This window comes from Oncorhynchus keta, chromosome 19, assembly GCF_023373465.1.
Source record: "Oncorhynchus keta strain PuntledgeMale-10-30-2019 chromosome 19, Oket_V2, whole genome shotgun sequence".
NCBI lineage: Eukaryota > Metazoa > Chordata > Actinopteri > Salmoniformes > Salmonidae > Oncorhynchus > Oncorhynchus keta.
This window is the reverse complement of record NC_068439.1, coordinates 19,706,791-19,725,467: the sequence shown is the minus strand read 5'-3', so window position 1 is coordinate 19,725,467 and position 18,677 is coordinate 19,706,791. Positions and strand designations below refer to the sequence as shown.

The window sequence follows — 18,677 nt, the reverse complement described above, 5'->3', positions numbered from 1 at the left end:
ATTTGTATGGTGATATGTAGTCTAGCTATAATATTATATAGTTATTATATAATTTGCATAGAGATATGTAGTCTAGCTATAATATTATATAGGTATTATATTATATAATTTGTATAGTGATATGTAGTCTAGCTATAATATTATATAGTTATTATATAATTTGCATAGAGATATGTAGTCTAGCTATAATATTATACAGTTATGATATAATTTGCATAGAGATATGTAGTCTAGCTATAATATTATATAGTTATTATATAATTTGCATAGAGATATGTAGTCTAGCTATAATATTATACAGTTATGATATAATTTGCATAGAGATATGTAGTCTAGCTATAATATTATATAGGTATTATATTATATAATTTGTATAGTGATATGTAGTCTAGCTATAATATTATATAGGTATTATATAATATAATTTGTATAGTGATATGTAGTCTAGCTATAATATTTAGGTATTATGTCATGTGTATGGCGATATGTAGTATAGGTATTATATAATATAATTTGTTTAGTGATATGTAGTCTAGCTATAATATTTAGGTATTATGTCATGTGTATGGCGATATGTAGTATAGGTATTATATAATATAATTTGTATAGTGATATGTAGTCTAGCTATAATATTTAGGTATTATGTCATGTGTATGTCGATATGTAGTATAGGTATTATATTATATAATTTGTATAGAGATATGTAGTCTAGCTATAATATTATATAGTTATTATATAATTTGTATAGTGATATGTAGTCTAGCTATAATATTATATCGGTATTATATTATATAATTTGTATAGTGATATGTAGTCTACCTATAATATTATATAGGTATTATATAATTTGTATAGTGATATGTAGTCTACCTATAATATTATATAGGTATTGTATTATGTCATTTGTATAGTGATATGTAGTCTAGCTATAATATTATATAGTTATTATATAATTTGTATAGTGATATGTAGTCTAGCTATAATATTTAGGTATTATGTCATGTGTATGGCGATATGTAGTATAGGTATTATATAATATAATTTGTATAGTGATATGTAGTCTAGCTATAATATTATATAGGTATTATAATATAATTTGTATAGTGATATGTAGTCTAGCTATAATATTTAGGTATTATGTCATGTGTATGGCGATATATAGTATAGGTATTATATAATATAATTTGTATAGTGATATGTAGTCTAGCTATTTTTATTTATTTTTTATTTCACCTTTATTTAACCAGGTAGGCTAGTTGAGAACAAGTTCTCATTTGCAACTGCGACCTGGCCAAGATAAAGCATAGCAGTGTGAACAGACAACACAGAGTTACACATGGAGTAAACAATTAGCAAGTCAATAACACAGTAGAAAAAAAAGCTATAATATTATATAGGTATTATAATATAATTTGTATAGTGATATGTAGTCTAGCTATAATATTTAGGTATTATATAATTTATATGGCGATATGTAGTATAGGTATTATATTATATAATTTGTATAGTGATATGTAGTCTAGCTATAATATTTAGGTATTATGTCATGTGTATGGCGATATGTAGTATAGGTATTATATTATATAATTTGTATAGTGATATGTAGTCTAGCTATAATATTTAGGTATTATGTCATGTGTATGGCGATATGTAGTACAGGTATTATATAATATAATTTGTATAGTGATATGTAGTGTAGGTATTATATAATTTATATGGCGATATGTAGTGTAGGTATTATATTATATAGTTATTATATAATTTGTATAGTGATATGTAGTCTAGCTATAATATTTAGGTATTATGTCATGTGTATGGCGATATGTAGTATAGGTATTATATAATATAATTTGTATAGTGATATGTAGTCCAGCTATAATATTATATAGGTATTATATAATATAATTTGTATAGTGATATGTAGTCTAGCTATAATATTTAGGTATTATGTCATGTGTATGGCGATATGTAGTATAGGTATTATATAATTTATATGGCGATATGTAGTGTAGGTATTATATTATGTAATTTGCATAGAGATATGTAGTCTAGCTATAATATTATATAGTTATTATATAATTTGTATAGTGATATGTAGTCTAGCTATAATATTATATAGGTATTATATTATATAATTTGTATAGTGATATGTAGTCTAGCTATAATATTATATAGGTATTATATTATATAATTTGTATAGTGATATGTAGTCTAGCTATAATATTATATAGGTATTATATTATGTAATTTGCATAGAGATATGTAGTCTAGCTATAATATTATATAGTTATTATATAATTTGTATAGTGATATGTAGTCTAGCTATAATATTTAGGTATTATGTCATGTGTATGGCGATATGTAGTACAGGTATTATATAATTTATATGGCGATATGTAGTGTAGGTATTATATTATGTAATTTGCATAGTGATATGTAGTCTAGCTATAATATTATATAGGTATTATATTATATAATTTGTATAGTGATATGTAGTCTAGCTATAATATTATATAGTTATTATATAATTTGTATAGTGATATGTAGTCTAGCTATAATATTATATAGGTATTATATAATTTGTATAGTGATATGTAGTCTAGCTATAATATTATATAGATATTATATAATTTGTATAGTGATATGTAGTCCAGCTATAATATTATATTTACATTTACATTACATTTAAGTCATTTAGCAGACGCTCTTATCCAGAGCGACTTACAAATTGGTGCATTCACCTTATGACATCCAGTGGAACAGCCACTTTACAATAGTGCATCTAAATCTTTTAAGGGGGGGGGGTGAGAAGGATTACTTTATCCTATCCTAGGTATTCCTTAAAGAGGTGGGGAACTTTATATAGGTATTATATAATATAATTTGTATAGTGATATGTAGTCTAGCTATAATATTTAGGTATTATGTCATGTGTATGGCGATATGTAGTATAGGTATTATATTATGTAATTTGCATAGAGATATGCAGTCTAGCCATGTTATATTATGTAGGTATTATATATTGTTTGTATGGCGATATGTTGTCTAGCTATGATATTATATAGGTAATATATGTTTGTATGGCGATATGTAGTCTAGCTATGCGTGATAGTAAGTAATGAGATATAGTTTACATGTAGATTAATGGCATGTGGTGACAGCAGTTTGACCCCCCCCACTGTCCTGCTGCTGTAGCTTGTCCTGAGTGGATTCTGCTCTTCCCCCTGTGGGGATAGCCAGACGTAAAGGTCAGGGTCGTGGTTAGGCCGACACCCCGGACACCTGCAGTGACACTGAAGCAGCGGGTGCCACATTTATCATGACCGGTACTGCCAGCCCATTCACCCGTGATGTGTTCTGTGTGTTTCAGCCTCTCCAGTCAATACCGAATCAACAGTGTGATGTTAGGGGATCCATGGTAACTGTCAGTTTAAGTCTCAGGCTAAGGAAAGATTGCTTGACGTGTCATTTCGCCCTCCTAGTCGCCCTTTGAGAGTGGCTAGGAGGTCTGTTAAAGCCGTGAGGTGTTGGCTGAACCTTATCCTCGGCTCCAGATGTGATGGAGCCATCACAGCTTGATATATAGTTGAAAGACCTTGATTGGTGATGTAAAATGGGAGCTGCCCTAACGCGATGCTTATCGGCCAACTTAAAACAGAAGCCCTATAATTGAGTTTCCAAACTAGCCAATGTCTGAGAGAGCGGGAGATTGTCAGGGAGAAAGAGATTGGTACCAGAGTCATAGCCTGTATCCTAATGAATTACCCCCCGATATGTTGTCAGGTAATACAATGCTGACAAAGGAATGAAATGGACTTGGACATTTTTCGGTCCCAGCACTTACCCGCCATAGATGTTGCTATTAGTGATTTGTCTTCCCTGTTGGTGCTGTGGCCCTCACCAACAGGCTATCGGGCTCATGGGGAGTAATAGACTTTGCATTGAGTTGGTCACTGCACCTTCCATCAATGACCTGTAATACTAATAACTGCCCTATACTGCATTAGCACTATGTACACCTCTGAACAGCACTATGTGCTCTATTCCTCCCTCTTCATCTATAGATACAGGTAACTTGACAATAATGTTAACTGTTGAGTAGTTGATACAAAGTGTATTAAAAGCAGGTGCTTGCACTGGTGTGGTCCGGAGTTGATTAAGCAATTAACATCCCATCATGCTTAGGGTCAAGTATAAAATAAAGTAAATGGTTTTATGTTTACTGTATTTATATTGTGTATGTTGACTGTGTGTCTGTATTCTGTCTGTAGATTGTCTACTGCTGGCAGCACCTGTGTAAATGTAATTGGCCAAAAAAGTGTGATTTTTGGTAAACTGAGCAGCTAGCTACTTTGAACTGTAATTAAACACGATCTCTCGCCCTTCTTGGAGGGTAGATTGGAGAACGGAGTGTGTATGTGTGTGCTGTTTTTGATTGCAGACACATTTTTCTGAGCAGTCACATTTCCCCCCACAACCATTTATTTGAATGGGACAGGATCCAGTGTGTAGTGTGTTGGGGGCGGTGGCATGAATATAGAACAGTTACTCTGTCCAAACATCTCAAACGGCCCACCCGGCATGATAAGTTCTATGAGAAACAGTGACATACACTCTGAATGACCTAAAATGGTGAATCCCATATTGGGCTTTCACAGTCAGTCCAACCCAAGCTGTACTGTGCAGTAGGCTAATAGTAGGCTTACTATTGAAACGTAAGTTATATAAAAACAACAAAAACGTATGTTCTAACTCAACAACAATGGTTGAACCACATCAGGAGACCATTTTTGAGGTCTTGGGAAAATCTAAGAAATGACTTTTTTACCCTTTTAATTCAAGTGTGCAGACACCTAGCTCTGTTGTTTGGTTAGCTGTTTCTGTCACATGAGATAGAGATTTCAAAAGAAATTACCTCTGGATTGACGCATATATTCATGATATCATTCTGACCAGTTGGGATAGGCTACTTTGTAGCTAGTAAACATTTAATAGAGAAGGTTGTTGGGAAAGCCTTTCCATCTACCAGAAGACGGTTAGGTCTATCATTAGCATCACTATATTGTTCCTTAATTGTTTGAAACCTGGATGTTTTACTTCCTATTATGACGTGTGTCTTAGCTTGCTTCAAAGCAGTCTATAGCCAAAATCCCACCATAGGCCTACTGCCGTGTGCACATTGCTGTGCCTAAAATGTGAAGAAATAATCAAATGTTTTAAGCTGAACATTCTGATCTGTCTTATTAATTGATACGGCGTGTACTTCCACCACACTACTTTGATACATATCAGTGGGGATTAAGAAGTGAGTATACGTAATGCCCACTGAAAAATAAGTGGGTATGCGGTGTGTACCTGGGTATACCCTCCACTACACCACTGGGATGCAGTTCACCACTTTAGGAGTACAGCCGAATGGTGAACAGCCCGTCGAGTGTCATTTGCTTCCCATCAAATCTCATCTTCCATTTCCACCCAGGTCCTGGGTCGCTTGAGAAATGTAGTATTGCCACTTCTACCTATATCATAGTATTCTGAGGGGTTGAATTGGCCTTTTGCACCACTGTGTTTTTAGAAGCTACAGTATCTTCTTGGGGCGGTTAGAGCGTTGGGCCAGTAACTGAAAGGTTGCTAGGTCAAATCCCAGAGCTGACAAGGTAAAAATCGGTCATTCTGCCCCTGAACAAGACAGTTAACCCACTGTTCCTAGGCCGTCATTGTAAATGAGAATTTGTTCTTAACTGACTTGCCTAGTTAAACAAATCAAATAAAACATCTGCTGCTGTGGTTGTCAGCTTGCTAACAGACATGTTTACTCCTGGGAGGATGGGAGATAGGGTAGAGGTCATGTGTTAATCCCCAGGCTGCTGTGTGTGTCTCTGTCTTTGTAACCCGATGGGGATGTTTTATCAGATCTGCTGGATCAGCTAGATAGATGTGTCTCCAAACAGAGGTATAAATGGTTAGAAAGATGTGTAAACTCTATAGTAGAGACCCCTTGTCGTGTGTCTCAGCCATTCTAGCGCAAAGGGCTGTGAAAGGACCGGCTGTTGGGCTACGGCTTCCATTTGCTCAGTCAGGAAGTACATTTTAGGTGTGTGTGATAGGTTTCTGCTGTTTTTCTGTGTTTAGCTTGCATTCCACACACACACTGCTTCTTTCACAGACACAAATTATACCACTGAAAACCCAATTGTCATGCTAGGAAGTTTTCTAACTTAAGGCCTTAACCTTGTCTGCCATTGGGGTGCAGGCGAGACCCGAGAGCTGTAGCTAGCTTCAGGTTTTACAATGGGATTTCGGGCCACTGGCCTGGGTATTAGCGAGAAACTTGGCTTACTGGTCGGTCTCACTAATGATGCGACTGTGCCGCGGTGAGTCACTAGTTCTTAATTCTCAGTGACTCAGCAGAGCTGCCACTCTGCCCTTTGGGCAAGGGCACGTCCAAGGACACGATTTGTTCAGCATTACTAATGCATGTTGTTTAACTTGCTCTGAAAATACTACATTCATACTGTTCAACTACAGCAACTCTATTGCTCATCATGTCAGGCCTACTATACTGCATAAGGGTTATTTGATATAGTACACATTTGCAGCTAAAAGCTGAATTGTTGTACAAAAAGAAAAGGTTTAGACGGGTTGAAAATGAAGTGTCTAGTCAGCCTCAGAGGCTGATTCTGCTGGCAACACGGATCTGCATTATGTTTGATGGTGTATGGTCATTCAGTTGATCTGGGAGAGGTTAGTTTGGGTACAGCCTGAGTCGTGTCCACTTGCATGTAGCAGTAGGCCTTATGTCCCTCACTACATGAGGGTAACAGCATCCATGCCCTTAAACTAGGAGTTGTTTGTGACTTGTTTTATGTCAACTGATCAAGCCAGCCAGGAGGCTATTCTCTATCCAGTTTGAATGGGATTGTTTGTTTAGACGCCTGTTCTGACGTAAGAGCCGTTTCTCTGTTTGCCCCTCTTTATCTACTGTGCTGAATCAATTTTCCACCTCGTATTCCCTCACCAAATAGTTGTTTTTAACATGACAGTATTCTTTGTACTTACATTGATGTACATGCTGTAAAACTTGAATAAAAATACATACATACAAAAAAAAAAACATAACAGGGTGTGTTGTCTTTCTCTGACAGCTGCCTCTTTGAGTCTTTGACCAGCCCCAATAATGTTCGCCTAAGATGAGGTTAGTTAGCGTGCGCTCTCACCTCAAGGCGATGACAGCTGGCTCTTCAAAAAACAAGTCAGAATATCACTATTCAGTGACTCCACAGTAGCTGAGGGCATGTTCGTTCTTTGAGAGGTCGTTGTTGGGTTGGCCTTTTCCATGTAAAACCACTCATTTCCTCTTTCCATTACAGAACTCTTCCATTTCTCTCTGAATGTTTGTGTTTTTGATATTATGACACACTCATGCACAAACACACACTTTAGGGTTGATATGTTGAAGCCTTTGCCAGTGAGGCACTGGTACCGAATAGAGACAATGGATGGAGGAGAATGTGGCGTGGTGTTTTCTCATGGGTCACAGTGGGGTGCGCAAGAGAAAATGAAGAACGTTTCGTACCCTGTGTGGGGGAATGATTCTCCCTGATTCACCCCATTAGTGACAGATGGGGCTCACAGGAAACTGGAGCAGATGAGACTATTCAACTGACTTTAAAAGTTACAGTGACCCTTTATTATACACAGTCCTATTCCAGCTAGCGTTCAACTCAATTGTTATCTTCTGTACCGTAACATTTTACCATGTGCAGAGTGGACTGTTAAAGAAAGAGTAACTTTGGTCACTCAATGTGAATGGATCTCTTGTTTTCTGCAGGAGTTGGAGAGGGTGACGTCATTACAAACCAATCTACAGCTGGCTGCAGTGATTTGCACCAATGCTAGGAGGTAAGTACTCAGATGTGACCCACCCTCCCTCTCAAAGCTAGTTCTCTTCCATTGGGGATGCTTGGGGTTGAATTTTCCTCTCAGCCTTGACCCTGATAATTAATATCATTCCCACTGTGCACATGTACAACAAGTTTACCTGTACTTCAGTTCAGTCAGAGTTGCGAAGCATTTTGAGACTACTCCAGCAGAACTGTGCCCGGATGGTAAATGTTTCATGATGTCACTTCCTGGTTCCAGGCAGCTGAGTATTTCAAAGGAGGACTTCACCGAGGCCAGCCTGGGGCTCCTAGCCAATCAGAGGAGGAGACACCTGCTCACAGGGCTGCTGAAGTCACTGAGGACCATCAAGACCCTGGTAACTGTCCAAGTCACCTTGTTGCTTTAAATCCTGATACAGACATATGGATATCTACATGCAACACAATTCAGTTGTGGGATGTTACTTATTTCCTAATTGAGGCTCATCATTTAGGTTGTGGTTCTTGATAATGATGATCATTCTTAAGTGGATACTTAGGGATTTTGTCAATGAGGCCCTTCATTAGACTCTGAGGAAGTAGATACACTTGTGTATACCATTTTTATGTCTCTGTCCAGTATGAAGGAAGTTAGAGGTAGTTGGTGAGCCAATGCTAACTAACGTTAGCATAATCTTAACAAGACCTCGTCATTTCGCTAACGCTAGTTAGCAGTTGTGCTAGTTAACAACTTACTTCAAACTGCACACAGAGACATAAAAATAGTATCCACGAGTTCATCTGACTCTGAGTAAGTAGGTAAAGGGCCAATTGCCAAAATCCAGAAGTATTCCTTTAACTGTTTTGCTTGTTGTTTTACAGCAAAGGACTGATGTTCGACTCAGTGAGATGCTGGAGGTAAGAGACTCACGCACGGGTGCTCTAGGAAGCTGCGTTTAGATGAAGCTTGGTTATTAAATCCAGATCGTCATTAATCCCTGAATCCCATTTGTAATGGCAGACCATCCTAGATTCATTCCTGCTGCTGTCGCTATAGATTTCAGTAGATTGTAAGGCTAGCGACAGATATACAAATGAGAAGTATTTAGTTGTAGCCCATAGGATCTGACGCTCTGAGTTATCCCACCAAGACCAAGCTACATACAGTAGTAACAGTAGTGGTTACCAAACTTTTTTTCACTCTGGCCTACTTCAACACAATATGTTTGTGTATTCTTGTATACACCAAAATATGTACTAATCAGGAAGTTAGACCTAGTCTTTAACCAACCTAAATATGTTTGACAGAGTTTGTTTAATGTCTGATATTCTCGTTTTTAGTTTGTGTCTCTCTCTGTCCTGTAGGAGGAGGACTATCCTGGTGCCATCCAGTTGTGTCTGGAATGTCAGAAGGCTGCCAGCACATTCAAACACTACAGCTGCATAAGGTATGTTAAGATTCCAGCTACTACAGCACATTCAAACACTACAGCTGCATAAGGTATGTTAAGATTCCAACTACTACAGCACATTCAAACAATACAGCTGCATAAGGTATGTTAAGATTCCAGCTACTACAGCTCATTCAAACACTACAGCTGCATAAGGTATGTTAAGATTCCAGCTACTACAGCACATTCAAACAATACAGCTGCATAAGGTATGTTAAGATTCCAACTACTACAGCACATTCAAACAATACAGCTGCATAAGGTATGTTAAGATTCCACCTACTACAGCACATTCAAACACTACAGCTGCATAAGGTATGTTAAGATTCCAACTACTCAAATCAAATTCAATCTGTCACATGCGCCGAATACAGTGAAATGCTTACTTACAAGCCTTTAACCAACAATGCAGAAAATACACAAAAAAAGTAAGAGATAATTAAAGAGCAGCAGTAAAATAACAATAGTGGGGCTATATACAGGGGGTACCGGTACAGAGTCAATGTGGAGGCTATATACAGGGGGTACCGGTACAGAGTCAATGTGGAGGCTATATACAGGGGGTACCGGTACAGAGTCAATGTGGAGGCTATATACAGGGGGTACTGGTACAGAGTCAATGTGGAGGCTATATACAGGGGGTACCGGTACAGAGTCAATGTGGAGACTATATACAGGGGGTACCGGTACAGAGTCAATGTGGAGACTATATACAGGGGGTACCGGTACAGAGTCAATGTGGAGGCTATATACAGGGGGTACCGGTACAGAGTCAATGTGGAGGCTATATACAGGGGGTACCGGTACAGAGTCAATGTGGAGGCTATATACAGGGGGTACCGGTACAGAGTCAATGTGGAGGCTATATACAGGGGGTACCGGTACAGAGTCAATGTGGAGGCTATATACAGGGGGTACCGGTACAGAGTCAATGTGGAGGCTATATACAGGGGGTACCGGTACAGAGTCAATGTGGAGGCTATATACAGGGGGTACCGGTACAGAGTCAATGTGGAGGCTATATACAGGGGGTACCGGTACAGAGTCAATGTGGAGGCTATATACAGGGGGTACCGGTACAGAGTCAATGTGGAGGCTATATACAGGGGGGTACCAGTACAGAGTCATGTGGAGGCTATATACAGGGGGTACCGGTACAGAGTCCATGTGGAGGCTATATACAGGGGGTACCGGTACAGAGTCCATGTGGAGGCTATATACAGGGGGTACCGGTACAGAGTCAATGTGGAGGCTATATACAGGGGTACCGGTACAGAGTCAATGTGGAGGCTATATACAGGGGTACCGGTCAATGTGGAGGCTAGAGTCAAGTCAATGTGGAGGCTATATACAGGGGGTACCGGTACAGAGTCAATGTGGAGGCTATATACAGGGGGTACCGGTACAGAGTCAATGTGGAGGCTATATACAGGGGTACCGGTACAGAGTCAATGTGGAGGCTATATACAGGGGTACCGGTACAGAGTCAATGTGGAGGCTATATACAGGGGGTACCGGTACAGAGTCAATGTGGAGGCTATATACAGGGGGTACCGGTACAGAGTCAATGTGGAGGCTATATACAGGGGGTACCGGTACAGAGTCAATGTGGAGGCTATGTACAGGGGTACCGGAACAGAGTCCATGTGGAGGCTATATACAGGGGTACCGGTACAGAGTCAATGTGGAGGCTATATACAGGGGTACCGGTATAGAGTCAATGTGGAGGCTATATACAGGGGGTACCGGTACAGAGTCCATGTGGAGGCTATATACAGGGGGTACCGGTACAGAGTCCATGTGGAGGCTATATACAGGGGGTACCGGTACAGAGTCCATGTGGAGGCTATATACAGGGGGTACCGGTACAGAGTCCATGTGGAGGCTATATACAGGGGGTACCGGTACAGAGTCCATGTGGAGGCTATATACAGGGGGTACCGGTACAGAGTCCATGTGGAGGCTATATACAGGGGGTACCGGTACGGAGTCAATGTGGAGACTATATACAGGGGGTACAGAGTCAATGTGGAGGCTATATACAGGGGGTACAGAGTCAATGTGGAGGCTATATACAGGGGGTACCGGTACAGAGTCAATGTGGAGGCTATATACAGGGGGTCACCGGTACAGAGTCCATGTGGAGGCTATATACAGGGGTACCAGTACAGAGTCCATGTGGAGGCTATATACAGGGGGTACCGGTACAGAGTCAATGTGGAGGCTATATACAGGGGGTACCGGTACAGAGTCCATGTGGAGGCTATATACAGGGGGTACCGGTACAGAGTCCATGTGGAGGCTATATACAGGGGGTACCGGTACAGAGTCAATGTGGAGGCTATATACAGGGGGTACCGGTACAGAGTCCATGTGGAGGCTATATACAGGGGGTACAGAGTCAATGTGGAGGCTATATACAGGGGGTACCGGTACAGAGTCAATGTGGAGGCTATATACAGGGGGTACCGGTACAGAGTCCATGTGGAGGCTATATACAGGGGGTACCGGTACAGAGTCCATGTGGAGGCTATATACAGGGGGTACCGGTACAGAGTCCATGTGGAGGCTATATACAGGGGGTACCGGTACAGAGTCAATGTGGAGGCTATATACAGGGGTACCGGTACAGAGTCAATGTGGAGGCTATATACAGGGGTACCGGTACAGAGTCAATGTGGAGGCTATATACAGGGGGTACCGGTACAGAGTCAATGTGGAGGCTATATACAGGGGGTACCGGTACAGAGTCAATGTGGAGGCTATATACAGGGGGTACCGGTACAGAGTCAATGTGGAGGCTATATACAGGGGGTACCGGTACAGAGTCAATGTGGAGGCTATATACAGGGGTGTCGAGGTAATATGTACATGTAGGTAGAGTTATTAAAGTGACTGCATTGCTAGTAACAGAGAGTAGAAGGGAGGGGAGGAGCAATGCATTGGACCTAGACTTGGCACTCCGGTACCGCTTGCCGTGCGGTAGCAGAGAGAACAGTCTATGACTAGGGTGGCTGGAGTGTTTGACAATTAGGGCCTTCCTCTGACACCGCCTGATGTAGGCACTTTCCTGCATTTGACATTTGTGAGATGCAGGCTGGGTACTTCTATGCGTGTTCAGATGAGCACTCCGTCAACATTAACAGGACAGAGAAGCCAGACATATGCTCATTGCTCACATGGAGCTCGTAAATGAGGGTAAGAAATAAACCTAAACTTGTTTCTCACAAGTGTAGCAGGTTGTGAACCCTGCAACAATGTTTCCACGCCGAGAATGAGAACGGTAAATTACTGTAATTAGTACATGCATTAACAGAAATTAATGTAACCAAATGACAGGGATTGACTGTTTTACAAACATTCGGCTAACACACGGGCATTCATAAAAGTGCCTTGTGGGCCGACACTGTATAGCCTAGGCTACTATTCTACTTTGCAAGGCGGCATATCGGCCAGGACTGAGCATGATCAGTGTTGATTAGTCTGTAAATGAAGAAAAGATTCTGTATCAAATTATACCATGCCAGGTTGGCGAGGATTTGACACGACAGTAGCGCATTATAGGCCTGAGAGTCAGAACAACCTTGTTGAATAATTGAGTCAGACACATCCAACTTTTTTTTTAAAGAAAACCAATTAATTTATATACAACCAAGCAATGAAAACATGCATTGTATAAAAGAAAGTCCAAACATAAAAACATTTTTTACTGACGTGCCACAGCCTACAGCGCTCATTGATGCTTTTAAAAGGTTTATGGTTGCTGCTCAGAGAAAGTGCTGGAATTAAAGTAGCTTTCAACAGAATTGAACTGTACAGGCTTTTAACTGTGGATTATAAATTCCACCCCTTTTTCCATCCCAAAACTTCTGTGTTTTACGGACAGTAAATGGACATTTGCTAATGGGTTCAAACCGTCTCATATTGTGGGCTTTAAAACCATTAGTGTGATAATGTATGTTTTGTCATGTACTGAAGACCCGCCAGACAGACGGACGGACAGGGTTCGTGTTCAGACTTGTGAAAAAGCATGGTTAGGGTACTTAATGACCGTTTTACCAGGGCCAGACTCATCTCTCCCCTCTCTCCACCCCTCTCCCCCCCCACCCCTCCACCCCTCTCCACCCCTCTCCCCCCCCTCTCCCCCCTCTCCACCCCTCTCCCCCCCCCCCTCTCCACCCCTCCACCCCTCTCCACCCCTCTCCACCCCTCTCCCCCTTCCACCCCTCTCCCCCTCCACCCCTCTCCACCCCTCTCCACCCCTTTCCACCCTCTCCCCCCCTCCATCCCTCTCCACCCCTCTCCCCCCTCTCCATCCCTCTCCACCCCTCTCCCCCCTCTCCACCCCTCTCCACCCCTCTCCACCCCTCTCCACCTCTCCTCCCTCTCCACCCCCTCTCCACCCCTCTCCACCCCTTTCCACCCCCTCTCCCCCCTCTCCCCCTTTCCAGTGTGCGTTGGTGTGCAACAACAATAAAGCAGTGGTATTTGAATTAGCGACAGACTGCTGTGTGTGATCAGCAAGGTTGCACGTACCAGCAGATGAAACTGGTGGTACTACCATCAATCGATACGCCACGGACATAGATAATGGCCTGACATTATATAATTAGGCTATCCCCGTGGGTGGGGGCGTCAGCATGCATTCTCACTGTTTTTCGCTCTCTTTAATACCCTATCTGTCATTGTCTCTCACTCTCTCATCCTCTTTCTTTCTCTCTCTCATTCCCTCATCTCTTTCTCTCTTTCTTATTCAGAAACTATCCTACCGATCCTTGACTTCGGCGATGTCATTTACAAAATAGCCCCCAGCACTCTACTCAGCAAACTGGATGTAGTCTATCACAGTGCCACCCGTTTTGTCACCAAAACCCCATATACTACCCACCACTGCGACCTGTATGCTCTCATTGGCTGGAACTCGCTTCATATTCGTCGCCAAACCCATTGTTTCTAGGTCATCTAGAAAGTTTTTGCTAGGTAAAGCCCCGCCTTATCTCAGCTCACTGGTCACCATAGCAACACCCACCCGTAGCACGCCCTCCAGCAGGTATATTTCACTGGTCATCCCCAAAGCCAACACTTCCTTTAGCTGCCTTTCCTTCCAGTTCTCTGCTGCCAATGACTGGAACGAATTGCGAAAATCTCGGAAGATTTTATCTCCTTCTCTAACTTTAAGCATCAACTGTCGGAGCAGCTTACTGGTCATTGTACCTGTACACAGCTAATCTGTAAATAGCCCATCCAACTACCTCATCCCCATAGTATTACTTACCCTCTTGCTCTTTTGCACCCCAGTATCTCTACTTGCACATCATCATCTGCACATCAGTCACACCAGTATTAATGCATATTGTAATTATTTTCACCTCTAGGGCCTACTTATTGCCTACCTCCCTACTCTTCTACATTTGCACACACTACATAGATTTTTCTATTTTTTTTCTATTTTTCTTTTCTGTTATTGACTGTTTGTTTATGTGTAACTCGGTGTTGTTGTTTTTCACACTGCTTTGCTTAATCTTGGCCATGTCGCAGTTGTAAATGAGAACTTGTTCTCAACTGGCTTACCTGGTTAAATAAAGGTGAAAAAAAATATCCCCCTCCTTTTCTTAATCTCCCTCTTTCTTATTCCCCCCTCTCTCTTTCTTATTCCCCCCTCTGTCTTTCTTATTCCCCCCCTCTCTTTCTTATCCCCCCTCTCTCTTTCTTATCCCCCCTTCTCTTTCTTATTCCCCCCTCTCTCTTTCTTATTCCCCCTCTCTCTTTCTTATTCCCCCTCTCTCTTTCTTATTCCACCCCTCTCTCTTTCTTATTCCACCCCTCTCTGTTTCTTATTCCCCACCTCTCTCTTTCTTATTCCCCCCCTCTCTCTTTCTTATTCCCCCTCTCTCTTTCTTATTCCCCCCTCTCTCTTTCTTATTCCCCCCTCTCTCTTTCTTATTCCACCCCTCTCTCTTTCTTATTCCACCCCTCTCTGTTTCTTATTCCCCACCTCTCTCTTTCTTATTCCCCACCTCTCTCTTTCTTATTCCCCCCCTCTCTCTTTCTTATTCCCCCCCTCTCTCTTTCTTATTCCCCCTCTCTCTTTCTTATTCCCCCCTCTCTTTCTTATTCCCCCCCTCTCTTTCTTATTCCCCCCCTCTCTCTTTCTTATTCCCCCCCTCTCTCTTTCTTATTCCCCCCCTCTCTCTTTCTTATTCCCCACCTCTCTCTTTCTTATTCCCCACCTCTCTCTTTCTTATTCCCCACCTCTTTCTTATTCCCCACCTGTCTCTTTCTTATTCCCCACCTGTCTCTTTCTTATTCCCCACCTCTCTCTTTCTTATTCCCCACCTCTCTCTTTCTTATTCCCCACCTCTCTCTTTCTTATTCCCCACCTCTCTCTTTCTTATTCCCCACCTCTCTCTTTCTTATTCCCCACCTCTCTCTTTCTTATTCCCCACCTCTCTCTTTCTTATTCCCCACCTCTCTCTTTCTTATTCCCCACCTCTCTCTTTCTTATTCCCCACCTCTCTCTTTCTTATTCCCCACCTCTCTCTTTCTTATTCCCCCCCTCTCTTTCTTATTCCCCCCTCTCTTTCTTATTCTCTTCTTATTCCCCCCTCTCTCTTCTTATTCCCCCCTCTCTCTTTATTCCCCCTCTTATTCCCCCCTCTCTCTTTCTTATTCCCCGCCTCTCTCTTTCTTATTCCCCACCTCTCTCTTTCTTATTCCCCACCTCTCTCTTTCTTATTCCCCACCTCTCTCTTTCTTATTCCCCACCTCTCTTTTCTTATTCCCCACCTCTCTCTTTCTTATTCCCCCTCTCTTTTCTTATTCCCCACCTCTCTCTTTCTTATTCCCCACCTCTCTCTTTCTTATTCCCCACCTCTTTTCTTATTCCCCACCTCTCTCTTTCTTATTCCCCACCTCTCTCTTTCTTATTCCCCACCTCTCTCTTTCTTATTCCCCACCTCTCTCTTTCTTATTCCCCCCTCTTTTCTTACCTCTCTTTTCTTATTCCCCACCTCTCTCTTTCTTATTCCCCACCTCTCTCTTTCTTATTCCCCACCTCTCTCTTTCTTATTCCCCACCTCTCTCTTTCTTATTCCCCACCTCTCTCTTTCTTATTCCCCACCTCTCTCTTTCTTATTCCCCACCTCTCTCTTTCTTATTCCCCACCTCTCTCTTTCTTATTCCCCACCTCTCTCTTTCTTATTCCCCGCCTCTCTCTTTCTTATTCCCCACCTCTCTCTTTCTTATTCCCCGCCTCTCTCTTTCTTATTCCCCACCTCTCTCTTTCTTATTCCCCACCTCTCTCTTTTCTTATTCCCCCTCTCTCTTTCTTTCTATTCCCCCCTCTCTTTTCTTATTCCCCCTCTCTCTTTCTTATTCCCCACCTCTCTCTTATTCCCCACCTCTCTTTCTTATCCCCCACCTCTCTTATTCCCCCTCTCTCTTTCTTATTCCCGCCTCGCTCTTTCTTATTCCCCGCCTCGCTCTTTCTTATTCCCGCCTCGCTCTTTCTTATTCCCCGCCTCTCTCTTTCTTATTCCCCACCCCCACCTCTCTCTTTCTTATTCCCCCTCTCTCTCTTTTCTTATTCCCCCTCTCTCTTTCTTATTCCCCCCCCCTCTCTTTCTTATTCTCCCCTCTTTTATTCCCTTTCTTATTCCCCGCCTCTCTCTTTCTTATTCCCCACCTCTCTCTTTCTTATTCCCCCCCCTCTCTCTTTTCTTATTCCCCCTCTCTTTTCTTATTCCCCACCTCTCTCTTTCTTATTCCCACCTCTCTTTCTTATTCCCTCCCTCTCTCTTTCTTATTCTTATTCCCCCCTCTCTCTTTCTTATTCCCCCCCCCCTCTCCTTTCTTATTCCCCACCTCTCTCTTTATTCCCCCTCTCTTATTCCCCCTCTTATTCCCCGCCTCGCTCTTTCTTATTCCCCGCCTCGCTCTTTTCTTATTCCCCCCTCTCTCTTTCTTATTCCCGCCTCTCTCTTTCTTATTCCCCCTCTCTCTTTCTTATTCCCCCTCTCTTTCTTATTCCCCCTCTCTCTTTCTTATTCTCCCCCCCCCCTCTTTTTATTCCCCCTCTTTCTTATTCCCCGCTTATTCCCCGCCTCTCTCTTTCTTATTCCCCCACCTCTCTCTTTCTTATTCCCCCGCCTCTCTCTTTCTTATTCCCCGCCTCTCTCTTTCTTATTCCCTCCCTCTCTCTTTCTTATTCCCCCCCCTCTCTTTCTTATTCCCCCCCTCTTTCTTATTCCCCCCCTCTCTCTTATTCCCCGCCTCGCTCTTTCTTATTCCCGCCTCGCTCTTTCTTATTCCCCGCCTCGCTCTTTCTTATTCCCCGCCTCGCTCTTTCTTATTCCCCACCTCTCTCTTTCTTATTCCCCACCTCTCTCTTTCTTATTCCCCACCTCTCTCTTTCTTATTCCCCCTCTCTCTTTCTTATTCCCCCCCTCTCTCTTTCTTATTCTCCCCCTCTTTCTTATTCCCCCCTCTCTTTCTTATTCCCCGCCTCTCTCTTTCTTATTCCCCGCCTCTCTCTTTCTTATTCCCCGCCTCTCTCTTTCTTATTCCCCCACCTCTCTCTTTCTTATTCCCCACCTCTCTCTTTCTTATTCCCTCCCTCTCTCTTTTTCTTATTCCCCCTCTCTTTCTTATTCCTTATTCCCCCCTCTCTCTTTCTTATTCTCCCCTTTTCTTCCCCCCCTCTCTCTTTCTTATTCCCCCTCCTCTCTCTTTCTTATTCCCCCCCGCTCTTTCTTATTCCCCGCCTCTCTTTCTTATTCCCCCACCTCTCTCTTTCTTATTCCCCACCTCTCTCTTTCTTATTCCCTCCTCTTATCTTTCTTATTCCCCCTCTCTTTCTTATTCCCCCTCTCTTTATTCCCCGCCTCGCTCTTTCTTATTCCCCCGCCTCGCTCTTTCTTATTCCCCCCTCGCTCTTTCTTATTCCCCCTCTCTCTTTCTTATTCCTCGCTCTTTCTTATTCCCGCCTCGCTCTTTCTTATTCCCCGCCTCTCTCTTTCTTATTCCCCGCCTCTCTCTTTCTTATTCCCCACCTCTCTCTTTCTTATTTCCTTTCTTATTCCCACCTCTCTTTCTTATTCCCCACCTCTCTCTTTTCTTATTCCCCACCTCTCTTTCTTATTCCCCACCTCTCTCTTCTTATTCCCCACCTCGCTCTTTCTTACCCCCCTCTCTCTCTTTCTTATTCCCCGCCTCCGCTCTTTCTTATTCCCCGCCTCGCTCTTTCTTATTCCCCGCCTCGCTCTTTCTTATTCCCCACTCTCTCTTTCTTATTCCCCACCTCTCTCTTTCTTATTCCCCCTCTCTCTTTCTTATTCCCCACCTCCCTCTCTTTCTTATTCCCCCC

General features: G+C 42.2%; 1 protein-coding gene across 2 annotated transcripts in view; it reads left to right on the top strand.

Moving 5' to 3' along the window:
• The window catches only part of LOC118372792 (syndetin-like), a 260,402-nt gene that overhangs the window by 42,498 nt on the left and 199,227 nt on the right, over positions 1 to 18,677 (top strand). For both annotated transcript variants that reach the window (XM_052469962.1, XM_052469963.1), the window contains exons 6-9: positions 7,832 to 7,902; positions 8,143 to 8,260; positions 8,745 to 8,780; positions 9,228 to 9,310. In XM_052469962.1, the coding sequence (XP_052325922.1) occupies positions 7,832 to 7,902; positions 8,143 to 8,260; positions 8,745 to 8,780; positions 9,228 to 9,310 (308 nt within the window). The remainder of the gene's footprint in view (positions 1 to 7,831; positions 7,903 to 8,142; positions 8,261 to 8,744; positions 8,781 to 9,227; positions 9,311 to 18,677) is intronic.